The sequence below is a fragment of the Drosophila serrata genome, unplaced genomic scaffold, assembly GCF_035046125.1.
Source record: "Drosophila serrata isolate PLE 108 unplaced genomic scaffold, ASM3504612v1 contig_92, whole genome shotgun sequence".
NCBI lineage: Eukaryota > Metazoa > Arthropoda > Insecta > Diptera > Drosophilidae > Drosophila > Drosophila serrata.
The window spans coordinates 96594-114446 of NW_028256990.1; the positions used below are offsets into that span (position 1 = coordinate 96594).

Below are 17853 nucleotides of genomic sequence, written 5' to 3' on the forward strand. Positions count from 1 at the left end.
TTGTATTCTACTTGTTGGACCTTTCATTTGATACCCATGTTGATGGGATTGATAAAACCGGATTGATATCCGCGGCGGCCATCTTAAATTTATAATGATAATGAATAAACATAATTGTATTGTCACCAAAAGTCATCTAAAGTGTATACAAAATTTCAGATTAATCGCTTGACAGGAAGAGGGTGAATAAATTTGACCCAAGAATATATAAAACAATCGGGGTGACCTAAATAAAACCGTTTAAAAACAAACAAAAAACATTCATTTAAGTGCTGAAAATTATCTTCCCACGATATGCCACATGGCAGGTACAGCATGTAACACGTTGGCTACATTATAAAAGAGCTTGCAAAATTAATGATTGTTTCCTAAGCAGCGGTAATTACAAACAGATTAAGCTAATTGGCAGGTGCAGTCTTATTCTTGAATATAACACACCACCCATAAAATTTCTCTCACTGTACTGTGAAGTGAGTGAAAACACAGTCAATACTGGAAATATTACCCTATTCAATCAAACTCAATTACTATTACAATTACAATGGTCAGAATTTGGTATATTATTGGTATATATTTTGTAAAAAAGGTCGTTAGGGTCATTTATTTTGAATGATGAAGTTACTGTTAGTTTTGTCCGGTAGTGCAGTCCTGATATCTTATCGGACAGAATACAAGGCTTTGAGGGATAATTCATTAGGAGTTCTGAAGGAAAAAAATAAATAAATTCCGCGGCACACTCGAAAACCAAATCTAAGCACTCGAGCTCCGAGTTCTTGTAATCGATCCCGAGCTCGAGGGATGTGTGCCATTAGGGTGCCATTAGTCATAGTTTTTGTCGGCCTCATTCATTAAATATAATATATTTTTGAAAATTAGTATTATCCTTTTATATTTTGTCTCTTTTGTACCAGTATATTTTTTATAAGCAAGGCCTCCAAGAAAAGAATAAAGCAATTTATAAGTCATAAAATTAATATAAATTGCAACTTTAGACATTCAAGTTAATGAGGCCTGAAATGCTCTATAATACGTACCGAATTTTGTAGACTGGACATTCATATATATTTTTTGTGTCTTGCTTATCCTGGGTTACTGCTTTAATGTATATAACTGGCATGGCAGGAAAGAGTTCTTTGTTAAAAGCATCTGCTATGGTGCCCATCTTTATATCCCATCGAGCACCTTCCATAAAAAGCCCATTGACATAGGCTCCTTCGCGAGGTGCCGTCCTGCGAAAGGTGGAAAAATATTAATCTAATCTTTGACTAATAAGTTTAAATGCTCTTACGTAAACTCTTCTTTCCACTTCTTTGTGACGTCACAGTTGAGACACATTCGATCAAGCGGCCACTCATTTTTTCGTGCAGTCTGTTGCATAATGGCAGTGAGTAGTGACTGGGGATTGAAGAACCCTGCAAGCCAAATTGAGGATGGCATACGAAAATCTGCCACCCATCCTTCGAGCTCTCGCAATCGTAACATTAAATCAGAAAACCACGACTGAAGACCTAGCATGCTGGGATAAGCCAACTTGGTCCACTGTTCAGGAACTTGATCTTTATAGAGACAAAGCATTAGGTCCTCCATAATAGATGAGATGGTTAGCTCTCCTTTAAGACCCAAGTCAAGTTCATTCAGAGAACGTCGTAGCTCAGCCATAAGGAGGTTCATTCTTTCGCACTCTTGGAAGGCGACGATTATATAAGGGTTGCGATCTTCAACACGACCCATGAGCTCAAGAATGTTAAAAGGCGTTGGAATTTTGTCCAGTAGATCTTCTATAATACCCTTTATAACGTCTTCTTGGGAAACGGACTCACCACCGCCACTTGAACCACCTGCCATACGTGGCTGTAATTCAAAAACAATTCGAAAAAGGCGTTCAGAAACTGTGGTGAGAAATCCAATTTCAGCATTCGAGTGCAGACCATATAGTGAAGGACTTTCAGACGGAAGGTTCTCATCTATATACTGATGGTACCCAGCATACTTTAGGATCCCTGGAGCCGGAAAACCCTGACAGTACTGCAACTCTCCATCAATTAATTCGGGCTGCATAAACTCTTCCAAATAGGTACGGCACAGGCGTCTATCCCAGTCATCAGTAATGTGTCCTCCATACATGATTTCCCCAAAAAGGTAACGTAGATCCTCCCAAGGTACGCGAGTATTAGCTTCCAGGTAGTTGTATAAAACGTACACCGATATCGTTAGGTCACCTACATTAAAGGGGTAGCCGCGGTTCCAACCCTGAGGTCCAAACTTTCGTCGTTCAGCTACCACAGCATGAAAATAACATAAAGAGAAAAGAATCGCCTTAAATTCTGTCTCTTTTGAGCACATCTCAAGCGTCTCATCGCTGAAATTATCTAGAGCTTTATGAATGTTAGCCATCATACCTGTGGGAGGCTCATTCGTTATTTTTATAGCTGATTCAAGAATTCCTTGAGGTAAAATGTGCGCCGTAGGATCACCAGCAGGTTCGGCACTCAGAAAAAGTCGATAGTTAACATTAACATTATTAAGTGAGGACTCCATTTTCTTTTCTAGACTGGGTAACCAACGAGCAACAAGGTGTATATTCTGTAAAATTACCCAATGCCCTTGCTGAGAGGCTGTCTCAATAGCATTCTCTGCCACTATTTCTTGGCCCTGCCCAAGCGATACACTATGAAAATTTTCATGGTCAAAGCTAAATCCTAGAAACTTTCCTAGCTTTTCAACATCTTTAAGAGGATCAACACCAGCAGAGAGCACAAAGAACATGTGTGTTTCGGGACTAGACTCTTCAAAAGTTTTAGCGAATTCTATGGAGCGCGCATCAATATATTTTGATCCAAGCTTTTCTTCTATAAAAGACCGCATGGCATATGACATTCGGTCGGGCCGTATACAACGCATTATGCATAGTCTTTGGATAGGTGATTTTCCCTTCCATTCGCCAGGAAATTTTTCATTCTCTGGGCTTTCTGAGTCTGCGAACTTTTTCCACCGCTTATGTGATCCCTCAATATCCTTTTCCAGTCCCTTAAAAGCAGAATGATTGTTAAGTGCCCTAATACCGCCCCAACCGACATGGGTAAGCCAGGAAAAATTTGAAGTCTGATTTGGCATGTATGGAAATCGTAGCAAAAAGTCTAGCTCGCTAGGTTCCACTTCACCAGCATTTACTAGGATCTGAATACACATCTGTGTCAGAAAAATTAGCTTGTCTTGCTCAAATAATCCACGGGAGGTGTACACATAACTGCAGAACGTAATCGAATCAATAAGGTTTTCTACCCGATCTTTAAGTTTCTCAGCTGCTGCTGCCTTAAGCATGGCGTTGTTGAATACAACGGTGAATGCTTTAAGGGAAAACTGATAGATAGGATTAATCTTAAATAAGTCATTTAAAATGAAATAAATAATAGAGGCTCTTTCGGCGGCTGGGCGATAAGCTTCCCGAGCAGAATCGATCTGGACACCTGTTATTTTTGCCTCTGCAACTTTTACTTCGATTTCGTCCGCAGTTTTCTTCGTTTTTTCAAGGTTCATTACCAGAGTGACATCTTCGAGAACATTATCGCCTGCAGAAGATAAACGTGCCAGTAAATCATCTTCCAGAAATTTAAGTGTTATTTTAAAGTGATTTTGTTGCTGCGTTAGGCGAGTTCTCATGGCCTCTAGGTCGGGACGCTCGACTTTAACAACCTCTGCTAACAATTGATCTTCTAGACCATCACGTGTAACGGTAAAATTGATCAAAGTTGTCTGTGCCTGCATTTCAGGCTTATAGTGAGGGTTCGCTAGCTTTGTATGCAGAATTAGACGAAATTTTTGATTAAAATCTATTTCGCGATCACCAATTTTCAGAATTGTTCCTTTTTTAATCAACTGGCGACCCAGAAGCGGATTAAGGACAGGATCGACGTTTTCCCCAATGTTTTCAATCAATAGAGTATTGCCATTACTTACGGCCCGTTCAACTTGATCCAGGTAGTTTCGTTGCGAAAGACGCAAAACAACAAGGCCAGATCCATATTTAGTTTTAACCCACTTTATTCCCTGGCTGAAATGACTCCACAATTATCTAAAAGATCTTAAATGTAATTATTGTTTTACTTACAGTTGGGGATCTATCATAAGCGGGTATCTCTCAGACTGCACAAGAATAGCTGCGTTCTCAGCTGACATGCGATCGCTTGGCAAGCCCTGGTTATTCCACTCAGCAATTTGGGCATCATCGCAAATCATTTCAAAAGGATCAACCCCGTCCGTTGAAGGTATAGGAGGCTTTAAAAGTTATGAATTAAACAACAATACATTCTTTCCTTAGGGCCGCTTTTACCTGGCTGCTTTTGAAAGCAGGCATCCACATCTTGTCTTGCAGCTCCTGGCGATAAGCCCGCGTAAAGCATCCAACATAAGAAATAAAGCAAGATATGATTAAAATATCTCCAGGCAGTTGTTGTATACCTGAAGTAAGGCTAAAAATAAATGTTTATTATTCAATTTCGTTAGGCAAATGATATAACTTGCTTTCTTTAATATTTTCTTAGTTATGTTGAGGCATCTATCTATAGAAGGTTTTACAAAAATTAATTATTTATATTATACAAAATTATTAAATAAAATACTACCTAACAACTATACAAAGCAATTCCATTTTTTTATTTACCATTCTATAATGTCTTTATTAAAATTACTAAACCTTTAGCAAAATACTTATTTTAGTTTTTAACTTTGTAAAATGTTATATAAAAAAATATTTTCACCTTTTTACCGACTCCATCCATCTTATTTTTTCATTTGCCAAGCCACCTATCAAACGGTTTGCAATATCTATAGTAAATGCAGTTTTATCAGCTTCATCCTGACATTTCTGCTTTTTTCCCAAAGCTTCATCATACTCCATTTGCAGAGCGTTTAATTGTTCCTCTAACTCTGTGAGCCTTTGATTTAGAGCAGTTAACTTATCACGGGCGTCCTTTAGTTCCTTCTCTGACTCCAAAAGGGCTCTTTCTTTTGGCTCTACAATAAGGTACACATCATAAAACCGGTTAATGTTAATGACCCATGAACATAATCCTGCCGCTGCTGAAGATTTAGCCAAAATCTTTTCTGGACTAAACTCAGGATCCAAAATATATGGTTGAAGAGCTTTTATAACGTCAGGGTGAATGTGCTTCTTGTCATAGTTAATTAAGTTGTCGAGAAACTTATCTACATTACTCATCAGAACACGACATGCCTTCCAGCTGCGATCTTTAGGAATTTTACCTTTGCTTGCGAAAAGCACCAAAACTGCACCGCACACACTAACTACAGCATCGGGGGGTGATCCGAATGATTTAAGTTCTGTTAGATTATTTTTGTTCAGAGTGTTAAGGGCCTCTTGAGCGGCAATTAGGGCTGGCTGTGCTTTAAGAAAATCCTCTTCGCAAAGTTTTGCTTTTGCAGTAACATCTTCCTCTATTTGACGAACGTTCTTCTCTTCTTTTGAGGCAAAGGCTCTTTCCTTTGATACTTTTTCATTTTCAGTACCTACAACTACAATTAAATTATCTGCTTCCTGATTTTTAACTTTTAGCTCGACCTCTTGAACTTTTAAAACGTCCTGCAACGCATCTACTTCTTTTGTACAACTAGCCAATTTAATAAGACCGTTTTCCAAACGTAGACGGCGATCGAGATTAGCTTTAACTTTTTCATTTAGAAGCTTGGAATAGAGTGCAATTAATTCAAGGAAGGACTTAGGTGTTGTGTAGTTATATCTCTTGGCGTTGGCTAAATAAAGTTTTGAGATATCATTTACTGTTTTGTGAACGAATGCCATAAAATTAGACACTGGAAAGGCCAGCTCTTTTGGTAACACACTGATCTCAGATAAAAATCTTAGCGACACAGACTCCAACGCTTGCTGGGGCCACTCGTGGAACCAATCAATGGTGGTACAGTTTACTAGAGCGGGGAATTTTCGAGAGCGTACGCGAAGAGTTGCACCCACAGGCGAAAAGCATAATACTACCTTAAGCAAACTGCGAACCTTTTCAATAAAGTACTTCCAACAGTTCTCCCGATTGTCTAGTATTCCAAGCTGTTTAACCTCATTACGCACAGCGTTTACAATATTTTCTACTTCATCATCAGCAAACAATTCATGAATGTCACCCGAGGCAAGTAGATCGTTAACAAGGACTAGAAATTGTTCCCGAGCTACCTCTGAGTCGGTCATAAGGAAGCAGCATGCAGTGGTTTTTACGCCTGCTTTCATATACAAAGTAGCGATGTTTGCCTTTAAATCATTAACATTATAGTCCTTTGTTAACTGAATCTGAAACACATCCAATGAAGAAATAAATGAAGCCAATCGAGTCAGGGACTGTTTCCCTGAACCTCCAACCCCGATTAATAATGCGTAACCCCGAGAAGATTCAAGGATGCGGCTTATACGACACACATGTGACATGGCGTCATCGAAGAGAACCAAATTAATTGCTCCTACATAGTCATTATAGCGATCTTGTGCCTCGTCCAAGAGACTTTTTAGCCGATCCCAACCAGGTATGGGCATATATTTTATGTCAGTTAAACCTTTCGCAAAATGGCAGTATATGTGCGGTTGCGCGTAAATCACTTCTTCGTTCAACCCCTCAATGCCTTTGCGTACAACATCAGCTACGATTTTTTTAAAACTATTAATATCTGTATAGTCGACCAGCTTATCACCATAGACGCGGTAGCATTCGTGAATCCACAGACGAATCATTTGATTAGCGTTTGAACAGGTTTCGTTGTTCGCATACAAAACACCCTAAGAATAAATAGAATATTAGTGTTGCTAAAAGCAAGCAGATTTTTCTTTTGTCTTACCGTAAATATATTTGCAATATCTCGAAGATTAAAATTGTAGTGGAACTTTATAGCAGTTGGTAGAAAAGACGAAGCCACTTTCATATGAAGCGTGATAGCCGTAGTGACCATGCCCTCGCATAACTTTACGACTGACTTATCGAACTTTTGTGATGGATTTTCCAAGTGCTGTGACAGTATTGAGTTGAGGATGTGGAACAAGGCATCTTGACTAGGAGGGCTGAAACAATAAATTGAAGGCTTAAAAAGACGCACAATTAATACCAGTGATTCTTGTGCATTCAATTCCTTAGTGGCCATGTCTATTAGAAAGTCATTGAAACGCTTAACATTTATTTAAAGAATTTGTTGGCTCCTTCCTGGATAATATATTATAAAACAAGAAAGGAAGCTACCTTCGGCACGCCGAAGTTTATATACCCTTGCAGATAGAACTTCGATGACAAGGAATCCATACAATATAAAATATATATATTAATGTTAAAAATAATGAAGTAATACCTGCTTTCATTTCATTCACCTATACATATTATATTTTCAGTTTTACATTCACAGATTTGCATTTTTGCTCCACATCTAACGATCGTTTGTATGGCACCTATGTGATATAGTCGTCAGATTTTCATAAAATTTGACAAAAAATTTAAGACTGATATAAAATGGCTATATCTCAAATTAATGAAAATCTGCTGAAAACTGAAAACGTTATAATTTTTAATCGTATTCATTTTTTGATCGTTTCTATGGCAGCTATGTGATATAGTAGTCCGGTTTTATTTTTAACTTTACACAACATTTACATTAAAATAAAATGATATTTGATGAAAATCTGGTGAAAACTGAAGAAGTTATAATCTTTAATTTTATTAACTTCTTTTATTTCTTGTAAAATGGCTATGTATCAAATTTATGAAAATCTGTTGAAAACTAAAAATGTTATACTTTTTAATTGAATTAATTTCTCGATCGTTCCTATAGGAGCTATATGATATAGTCGTTTAATTTTTATAAAATTTTACACAAAATTGTAGAATAATATGAAATGGCTATATCTTAAATTTGATTAAATTCTCTTGAAAACTAAAAATGTTATAATTTTTTTTTTTTTTAAATTTCCGATCATTCCTATGGCAGCTATACGATATAGTCGTCCGATCCGGCCCGTTCCGACATATATACGAGTGAGAGTATATAGAAGACTAACTGCAAAGTTTCATTCAGATAGCTTCAAAACTGAGAGATTAGTTTGCGTAGAAACGGACAAACGGACAGACGACAACAGCCACCGCCATTCTCATTCCTCTCAAATTTCTCGATCGTTCCTATGGGAGCTATATGATATAGTCGTCCGATTTTCATAAAATTTTACACAAAATTGTAGAATAATATGAAACGGCCATATCTCAAATTGAATGAAAATCTGTTGAAAACTGAAAATGTTATACTTTTTAATTGAATTAATTTCTCGATCGTTCCTATAGGAGCTATGTGATATAGTCGTTCAATTTTTATAAAATTTTGCACAAAATTGTAGAATAATATGAAATGGCTATTTGTTAAATTTGATTAAATTCTCTTGAAAACTAAAAATGTTATAATTTTTTTGGTATAAATTTTCCGATCATTTATATATCAGCTATATAATATAGTCGTCCGATCCGACCCGTTCCGTTCTTGTATATTTTCTGTTTATTTTGTTGACGATCAAAAATTCAATGTTTGTTAGGACGACCGAATTGGGATTTATACGTCGATTGAACTTTGTTGACACGTAAGGTTCTTTTGCGGATACGATTTAAATATTGGATTGGATTTAATTGTACCAAATGTTAAATTTTTGTAACACTCAATACACCAAACACTGATTGTGCAAAACTAATAAGTCAATTGCTTACTGTGGGCAATTCCACTGCAGATCAGGAATTAAAATAAATTCCGTTTAATTGATCTGTAAGCCGTAACTGTTTGCGACGATTTAAACGTACCTTATCGGCTGCGCCATTAACAAGTTTCTTGTTTTTATTTCACAAGATTTTTAGTTCTGTTCACTATGGATATACGTTTAGGACTCAAATCTAAGTTTTTTACAATTCTGTATGAAACCTCGGCGGCTCTGAATAATTTTGAGAATTATGCTCTCGTTGCATCAGTCACCAATCTTTGCTTACAATATTGAGCTGGGTCTTTTGTTTTTATCAAAGCGCTGCAAAGTGCTGTGACTGTTTTTGTTTACGTTAAGTGCTTGGGTAGAATTTCTTAAATATCAAGTGAGTAGTATAAAAACGGGATTTTCGGGACCTTTGATGTCGGCAAAAGGGGTAATAAAAATGCAATTAATGGGTTAGCTGTCAAAACATTTAATTGCTTTGAGTAATAAAAATGCAATTAATGAGGGTTAGCTGTCAACCTGTCAATGGATGGGGGTAATAAAGATGTAATTAATTAGGGTCAGTGTATGTAAAAGGACACTTGTGAACAAGTGTTCAAGCGCCCCAACAAGGATGTGGATACGAGTGCGAAAGGGAGGGGAGCGATCCCGAGCGATCCCGGAGCGCACGTGTACGTTCCCACGACCCTCACTGAAAGAAAGGGACGGGGAGGCAATTAAAAAGGTCGCACCGCAGCGATCCTGGGCCGCATCGATCCCGTTCACGCACGTGGACGTTGACCCACAATCCTCACTTAAAAAAGGGACGGGGGGTGGAATTGTAGAAGGGTGCTAACAGAAAAATCCACGCTCTGCTCGATCCTCGAGCACACTTGGACGTTGACCCTCAATCCTCACTTAAAAAAGGGACGCACACTACGAGCGTGGATTTTCCCTGTGAGATAGTACATGCTTACACACACCACCACCCCATCCTTTCACAAATTCGAGGAAGGATCACCCTCACCACCCTTTCTTTCATTGACCAAAAGATGTGCCCTTCTTTGGTATGGAATTGTGTCTTTTAAGTGATAGAGTAAATCTGAAAAATAAATACTGAAAAAAAAAATCCCCAAGCCCTTTTTTTCCCAATAAAATATGGATATATATTTATTTATATATTATAATTTTATTTATCAAATATAAATATCAGAAGCGATGTTCTAAATTAACATACATTTTCATAATTTTTAATGATTTTTGAGAGCGAACACTAAAAAAATGACAGGCGCAAGTATCGAGACCATTGTTGACATTATCATTCGCCCAAGAGCAAGATGTGAAATGTTGTCCATGTATATTTGAAACCAGCGGTGTATCAGGCATCCTCTGATGGAAATATTTTAACGAATCCTCCAGATATTGCTCGTGTTCGGGGAAAATTTTATTCTTATACATTTTCATGAAATTATTTATTCTAATTACAAGTTGATGTATTGTAAAAGAGGTTGTGGATTTGGTTTTGTTTTCTAATGACATCATTTTTGATTGCTCCGTGGACGTCTACTCCCAATGATTATTAAAATTGAATGATCTTATCCTCTAAAAATTTTTAGACGATACGTTGAACTAATCCACTCAATGGTGTATATTCAACTAGTCGATCATGGATGAGAAGGCAATATACCTTTGTATTCATCTCACTCGCCACACTTAGCTCTGTGGAAATTTTTACATCAATCGGTCCTGATTTTACAGACTCATTCTGGTATGAGAGATCAACAACAACGACAGGAGCCTTCCTTATAAACTCGATGGGGGATAGAAGTGCCCGTGGTTCTCTATTGTAATAGCTCTCTTGGAATTTTGTATACATGTCGTACAAGACGGCAAACCGATTCTCATTATATTTAATATTCAAATCCTCATGGGGATAGACTTCAGAATTTAGATATACTTTTGCATTTCTCAAATTGTTTGTAATTAGCTGTCCATTTAACGTAAATGCAATGACAGCAAAACGTGGGCGTTCCCTATTTGCAGACAACTTTACATTCCAGATATGATGTGTTCCCTGTATCAATGTTGGATTAATATAACAATCCCAACTCCGGAATGCGAGTGGGAGAGTAGCTCCACTTTTCACTACATTAAACATTTTAATTTTAGCACTGACACTTGGAACGATGTGGGGAATCTTCCAACATATGTTATGTATAGCAATATTGTGTGTTTTTCCATCAACTGTTTTAATATACATATCATCAGTGTTTTTTGTAAGCAAGAGAACGAGCTCATGTTTACAATTTAACACTACTTTCTTGTAGTCTTCAGCGAATCCCATCAACATTTTTAAAGGTACATAAAAGCTGAAATGTCCTCCCGAAGGAATATTGTCTCCACCACTCCACCCGGCATTTCGACAAAGAACTCCTTCCTGTTGGCCGACTAAGAGAAAGTTCATAATAGTTGTTGTAATTCCAGTAAACCGTGTCCTATCCAATTCACACCCGTTTAACTCATATCTTATTTCATCTAGAAAATAGGCCATGCAATTATTTTTAAGCATCCCAGTAACTCCATTTGTCGAAGTAGTTCCTGTATTTGTGTCAATAATTTTGCTAACTGTTCCCTCAAAGTGGAGAAAACTTTGACATGGAAGGACATACAAATCTTGGTTCTGTATTGTGATACGTACTTCATCATTTGGCTTGAAGTTTTGTTGATATGGATAATAAGTATGTAGTTCTTTTTTAACAATGTTTTCATCAGTGATAGGTTTTTCTTGAACATAAAAAATCTCATTCATTTGAATTATTTATTTAATATTAAATCCCAATGATTTTAAAATCAATTTATTTTTTAATGTGAGAGTCGGCCGTTGATTTGAAGGACCTCGGGTTGATGATGATGATTTTGAAGATGATGATGCTTTCACTTCAACTGTAGGTTTAATAATGTTATCAAAGGAGCTATGTAACGTCTTTTTATTATAAATAATCATTCTGTTGATCGTAAGTGAAGACGAATTGAAACAGTTTCTCCACGCAAATTAATTAATTCTCCGTTTTGATCAGTTATCCGTACTTCGAGTGTGCTTATTTCTCTGGTGTTGTAAATAAATCAAGTTGTGTGGTGTAATGTTCATTTTATATCCAGGCGGAACATTGATTCCAAATTCATGAAGCACATGATTTGGTTTATTCCCCACATATGATCCACTAATAATGTTACACTCCAATCTAACAGAATTTATTTTTAAAATATTTACAGGGTTATCCGAGACGTAAATTTCATTTTAATTTGGTCTTAAGTTACGCTTATTAAATCTAAATAATCGTCCAATTAATCGTTCATGATTAAAATATACTGTCTCTTTTTTACTAACAACTTGAACTTGTAAAGTATTGCATTCAATTGTTACACTATTGTGAAGTTCATATACCTTGAGCTTATTAAAAATATATTTTATTATATCCTCAAACTCATATGAGCCTATAGGTATTTCTATGACTTTGTTTCCAATATGAAATAGATTATTCCCCTTATCTACATTCGGTATAGAATTGAATGTATAAAAGTCGATTAGAGCATATTCATAAGTACGATTTAACTCAATTTGAGGAAAAAAATGTTCGCTTAGTACAGATGTGTTTCCATTCAAAGCAATTGTTAGCGATGTACTCATTATGAAGCTTAATCGTGAACTGTATGTTTTTTTATTAACTTCATTATACTTATATTATTATTTATTCGAGAATAATAAACTGATTGAATCCTTTTCTGTATCGTCCAGTTTTCATATCATCATCCTTAGAGATTAGAAGAAATCCAAATTTATCTTCCCAACACCTTCTTGATATATTCATGAATGAATTATAATCCATATTGCTGTTAACATGATCTCGATATATACGACGCATGTTTAAGTCATCCTGTTTAAACATTATAATAAAATTCGCGTTGTCTCGAATTAAATGTTTCGGAATATGTGTATACGTTTGAGATAAATAGAATGAATCAATCTTCCTATGTCGTCCCATACAAAAATAATCTCGAATATTATCTTGTTTTTCGGATGCGACATCATCAAATATCATAATGGAATTGTTTTTTGCTTCTTCCGGTGACAAAACACTATTATTTGACGAAAATGTGTAATATCCCATTCCTCGTATTGGTTTCACAAGATTTTCCAAATACTCATATTTTGGTTAATATAAACTCTTTGAAAATACGTAAATATTTTCAAATTTTAAGCCATTTGGACTTTCGATAAGACTTATCATCACATTGGTTTTTCCACAATTGGATGGTCCAACAATTAAAGCTCTAATTGTGTTTGGTAACAATGAACTGTGTCGTGGATGAGTAATTTCACCATGCACACCACCTTCAATGTTTCTTACTGTGATACTTTTATTTTGTCTTAATAAACGCATGATTTGAAGATAAGTACTTCATTCGAGGACAATCATTCGTTAATTGAGGTTGATATAAAATGGGGAAACATTTTTATAATATAATCAGTCATAATCAAATGTGAAACAGGGAACTGGTATCATAAATAATTTAATAAACACTTTACCCTTTGAGGTTCATATACCTGGGTACAATTACTGTGGACCTGGCACAAACCTTGAGAAACGATTAATTCATGGTGACCGAGGGATCAATGGTTTAGATGAGGCTTGTCGGGAACACGACATAGCATATTCAAATAGCAAGGACTTGAGTGAACGACATAAAGCAGATTTCATCTTAATTGATAGGGCTCGGGATCGTGTAAAAGCATTGAATAGCAGCATTAGTGAAAGAGCTGCAGCATATTTTGTGAGCAACGTGATGAAGCTAAAGAAAAAATTTGGGATGGGAACAAAGCAGCAGAAAAAGAAAGTTGTAAAAAAAACTCTTGCCTCAATCATCAGAAAGGCAACAATCGAATTGCGAAAGAATAAACCTCTTGACTTATTGAATGCAGTAAACTGCAGTGGCTCGCTCTGCAGTATCTAACTCTATGGGGTGTAGGAAAAATGTTGTAATTCCACGGGTTATAGCAGTCCCTAAAATTTGTGGTTTTTTACCATTGGTACCTATTTTAACAGCCCTTAGCGCTGTGGGAAGTTTAGCATCAGGTAGCGCTGCAATTGTAAAGTCTATTAACAATGCAAAGATGGCAAAGGCACAACTTGAGGAAAACCAGAGGCATAATAGAAAAATGGAATCGGTAGCGTTAGGCAAGGGATTGTATTTACATCCATACAAGAAAGGTTACGGTATATCATTTACAAAAAATAATAATACCAACAAACAAAAACGCAATCAAAAAAACTACTAAATGATCTACCTAATAGAGCCTTATCGAATTTTGATATATTGAAGTTTGCCTTTAAAAATATTCCTCATTTTCGAGGAGTTTATATGAAAGATGAAATACCGAAATTTCCTCATCATTCTGAATGTGGAATAATAAATTTAGCAGACTCGACATCAGAAGGAACGCATTGGGTAGCCTATTTTAAGAAGGGGACACACTCGTTTTACTTTGATAGTTTTGGGAAATTACAACCTCCATTAGAAGTAATAAGATATTTGGATAAAAATATAAAATATAATTACAATCGTTTCCAAAAATTTGGTACTTTTAACTGTGGGCATTTATGTATCAAATTTTTACTAGAGTGCAATTCAAGCCATGTCCTGCCTAACCTTCACTTTACATGAAGTGGACAATATGACTCGATAGACGTTTCTTAGAATCCCCTCCCATTCCACACATGCTGTGTAGTCGGAGGAGGATAAATGTTCTCCTCTCGGGTATAAAATCAGGGACCTCGTCTAGGAAAAATATCATTCAGCGAAGAACAAGCGCCAAGACCAGCCACCAGCCACCAGCCACCAGCTCAACACCACATCAAAACACAAAAAAAAAAATGAAGATGTTTGCCAGCTCCACCGCCTCCAACAGCTCCACCAGCTCCACCGCCTCCACCAGCTCCACCGGCACCAACACCAACACCAACTCCACTACCTCCACCACCATCACCAATTTACCCGAAGGGGTATCAGAGGAGGACGTCAATGCCCTTAACGAATGTAGGGTTAAGGGTAAGCTCAGCTTCAACAAACTCCCTGTCAACATGGAGTTTAACATTTTTTCAGCGAGGAGGGTAGCTGGCAAGTTTGGGCAAAATATAATGCTCGAACTTGCCAATGTATTGATCTATCTTCCTGATAGATACAATGCAATTGAAGATAGCCTAATTTATTTTTTTAACACAAAGTGCTACACCCTTATCAAAAGGGATGATGGCAACATCGACTTTAATCTAAAAAATGTTGAGTAGCTTTTAAAAATTTAAAAATAAATAAAAAACAATTTTTAAACTTAAAACATAAACTTTTTATTATTGGGAAATGGGAATTGGGGATCTTTTTTTCAGCATTTTTATTTTTCAGAACTTACAAAACTAGAAAAGAATATTAAATAAATAAAAAATAAAAAATGTAAACTAAAAATCAACATTTTTTTTAATATTGGGAAATGGGAATTGGGGTTATTTTTCAGCATTTATTTTTCAGATTGATTAAAATTTAAAAAATTAATTTTCATAATATATTTTGTTATATATTGGGAAGTGGGAATTGGGTATATTTTTTTCACAACTTTATTTTAAGCTCTCTTTATCAGGTCAGGTCTGTTTATCAGATCCGATCAGGTCGTACAACCAGGTCTGTTTATCAGACCTGTTAATACCAGGTCTGTTTATCAGATCAGGTCGTACAACCAGGTCTGTTTATCAGATCAGATCAGGTCGTACAACCAGGTCTGTTTATCAGATCAGATCAGGTCGTACAACCAGGTCTATTTATCAGACCTGTTAATACCAGGTCTGTTTATCAGATCAGATCAGGTCGAACAACCAGGTCTGTTTATCAGATCAGATAAGGTCGTACAACCAGGTCTGTTTATCAGACCTGTTAATACCAGGTCTGTTTATCAGATCAGATCAGGTCGTACAACCAGGTCTGTTTATCAGACATGTTAATACCAGGTCTGTTTATCAGATCAGGTCTTACAACCAGGTCTGTTTATCAGACCTGTTAATACCAGGTCTGAATTTTACATCAGATAATACCACACCTCTTTCAATATATATATATATATATATATATATATGATCAATAAATTTTTTCTCAGTACATTCCCAACCCCAAGACTGAAATAACCACTCTTAGTCTTCGAATTTAAATATTTTCAAATTACATCACAATGAACCAAAATATTTTATCACAATTAAATAAAACTCGAAATGCTTTGAAAAAAAAGTTTTCAGAGTTAAAACAATTTAAGACCCAGAATATTATGGGTTTGGAAGAAACATTTATATAATATATAATTCAATTTCATCTTTCCAAGTGAACGGACGTGTTTTTTTCTAGCGCTCTCGTTTTGTATTAAAGATTGATTCTAACCACCGGGGTTAACTTAAATTTTCTAATTTGTGTTTATAACTTCCCGTTCACTTCGCGTGTGCATGCAGCTATACTATTTTGTGTACATAATTGGCTTTATTTTCCAATTTAGTTGTGCTGCTAGTGTTAGCTTTTGCATATTTTGCATTCCTTTTTGTGCCTTCTTCGTCTAGATTTTGTTTGCGCCGCCGCAACAGCTAAACGTTTTATCTATCTATCTCCCACGCTCTCTCACTCTCTCGCTTTAGCTGTGCCGCTGCACTTCTTATCTAATCTGAACTTATTCGCTCTCCCGCTCTCTCGCTCTCGCTGAGACTCTTCACTTCTTTCTTAATTGCTCTGTTTTTATTTTTTCAAAGTACAAGTACAGTGGTAAGTCTATACAATGTCCGGAAATATTGTCTGTTTCGTCAAAGCCTGCAAAAAGGCAATTGTTGCAGGTGACCTTACAATCGGCTGCTGGCTGTGCGACAACGTCATGCACGCCAAGTGTATTGGAGTTGCAGCTCGGACGGTGGACGATGTAAAAAAAAACATCGGCCTGCGTTTCTGTTGTGAGGCCTGTCGCGATGTAGAAAGGGAGATGATGTCTTTCATGCGGCAAACCAAAAGCGGTTTTAAGGGCATTTTAACGAGTTTTCGTAAAACTCTTGATATGTTCTTGGCGCTGGACACCCAATTTAATAGTCTTACGCTATTAAATGAGTCTCCTAGGCGCAAAAAAACTGCTACTGGTGGGCAGCATGTAGACGGACCCCAACTACCTGCAACGGGCTCTCAGCAGCAGCCTCCCTCGGCACAGCCATCGACCTCAGCATTAATTCCAAGAGTGCTGAGATCGAGCGCTAGAAAAGATTCGGTATCCGAATGTGCAGCGGGAGTGCCCGTACCGCCGGTGATTTCTGTTCTATCGCCTGGGGGGTCGCAAATATTGACCCCTCAAAGTCCCGTTCACATAAATATATCTGCCCAGGGTGTTAGGCCCGGAATACCGGCCGACAATGGCACGGCGGATAACCAATCTGCCTTGCCAAAAGCCCTTAGAGCTGTTCCACCAACGAGACATATTTTTGTCTCGCGGCTCTCCCCTGACCAAACATCGGAAGATGTTCTCGCCTTTATACAAGGCAAAACCAAAACCGCTTATGAAAAAAAGGAAACTAACATTTTACACTGCAGCTACAAAAAATTCAAAACCCAAATATGATGCATACAAACCATTGGATTGGAGATTAAAAAGTGATGATGATTATGATAATATTTCTGGTGGGGATGAGGTGGACGAGAACGATCAATTTTATTCCCAATCAGCTATAGATGATGATTCTTCATTCTCACCACCGGATCATCACTCACATCAATCATCACCAGTATTATCAAATCAAGCAACTGCTCACACAACTCAAACCTCCCCCCATACATCACCATTGATGAGATCTCCACCCTCAGTGCTTGAAGAGAGTTCAAAAAATTTTAATGTTAGTGAACTAGCACGAGATCATATTTCTGATAAAACATATGGACCATACAAAAATGACTCTGGTCAATTAATGTTGGGGAATAATCAAATAAATGTATCAAATAATACGATTGAGTTTGAGGGTGGGCAAAACTGGAAACTCACTATCGGATTATATTCTTTAATATTCCATCAT

General features: G+C 36.8%; 1 protein-coding gene across 1 annotated transcript in view; it reads right to left on the reverse strand.

Annotated features, from left to right (window-relative positions):
* kl-5 (male fertility factor kl5) overlaps positions 1–17853 on the reverse strand; it is a 243383-nt gene that overhangs the window by 59212 nt on the left and 166318 nt on the right. The window contains exons 13-18 of the mRNA XM_086840572.1: positions 6856–7075; positions 4758–6796; positions 4331–4469; positions 4109–4275; positions 1289–4051; positions 1035–1229 (exon numbers count right to left, since the gene is read on the reverse strand). Of these exons, the coding sequence (XP_086696698.1) occupies positions 1035–1229; positions 1289–4051; positions 4109–4275; positions 4331–4469; positions 4758–6796; positions 6856–7075 (5523 nt within the window). The remainder of the gene's footprint in view (positions 1–1034; positions 1230–1288; positions 4052–4108; positions 4276–4330; positions 4470–4757; positions 6797–6855; positions 7076–17853) is intronic.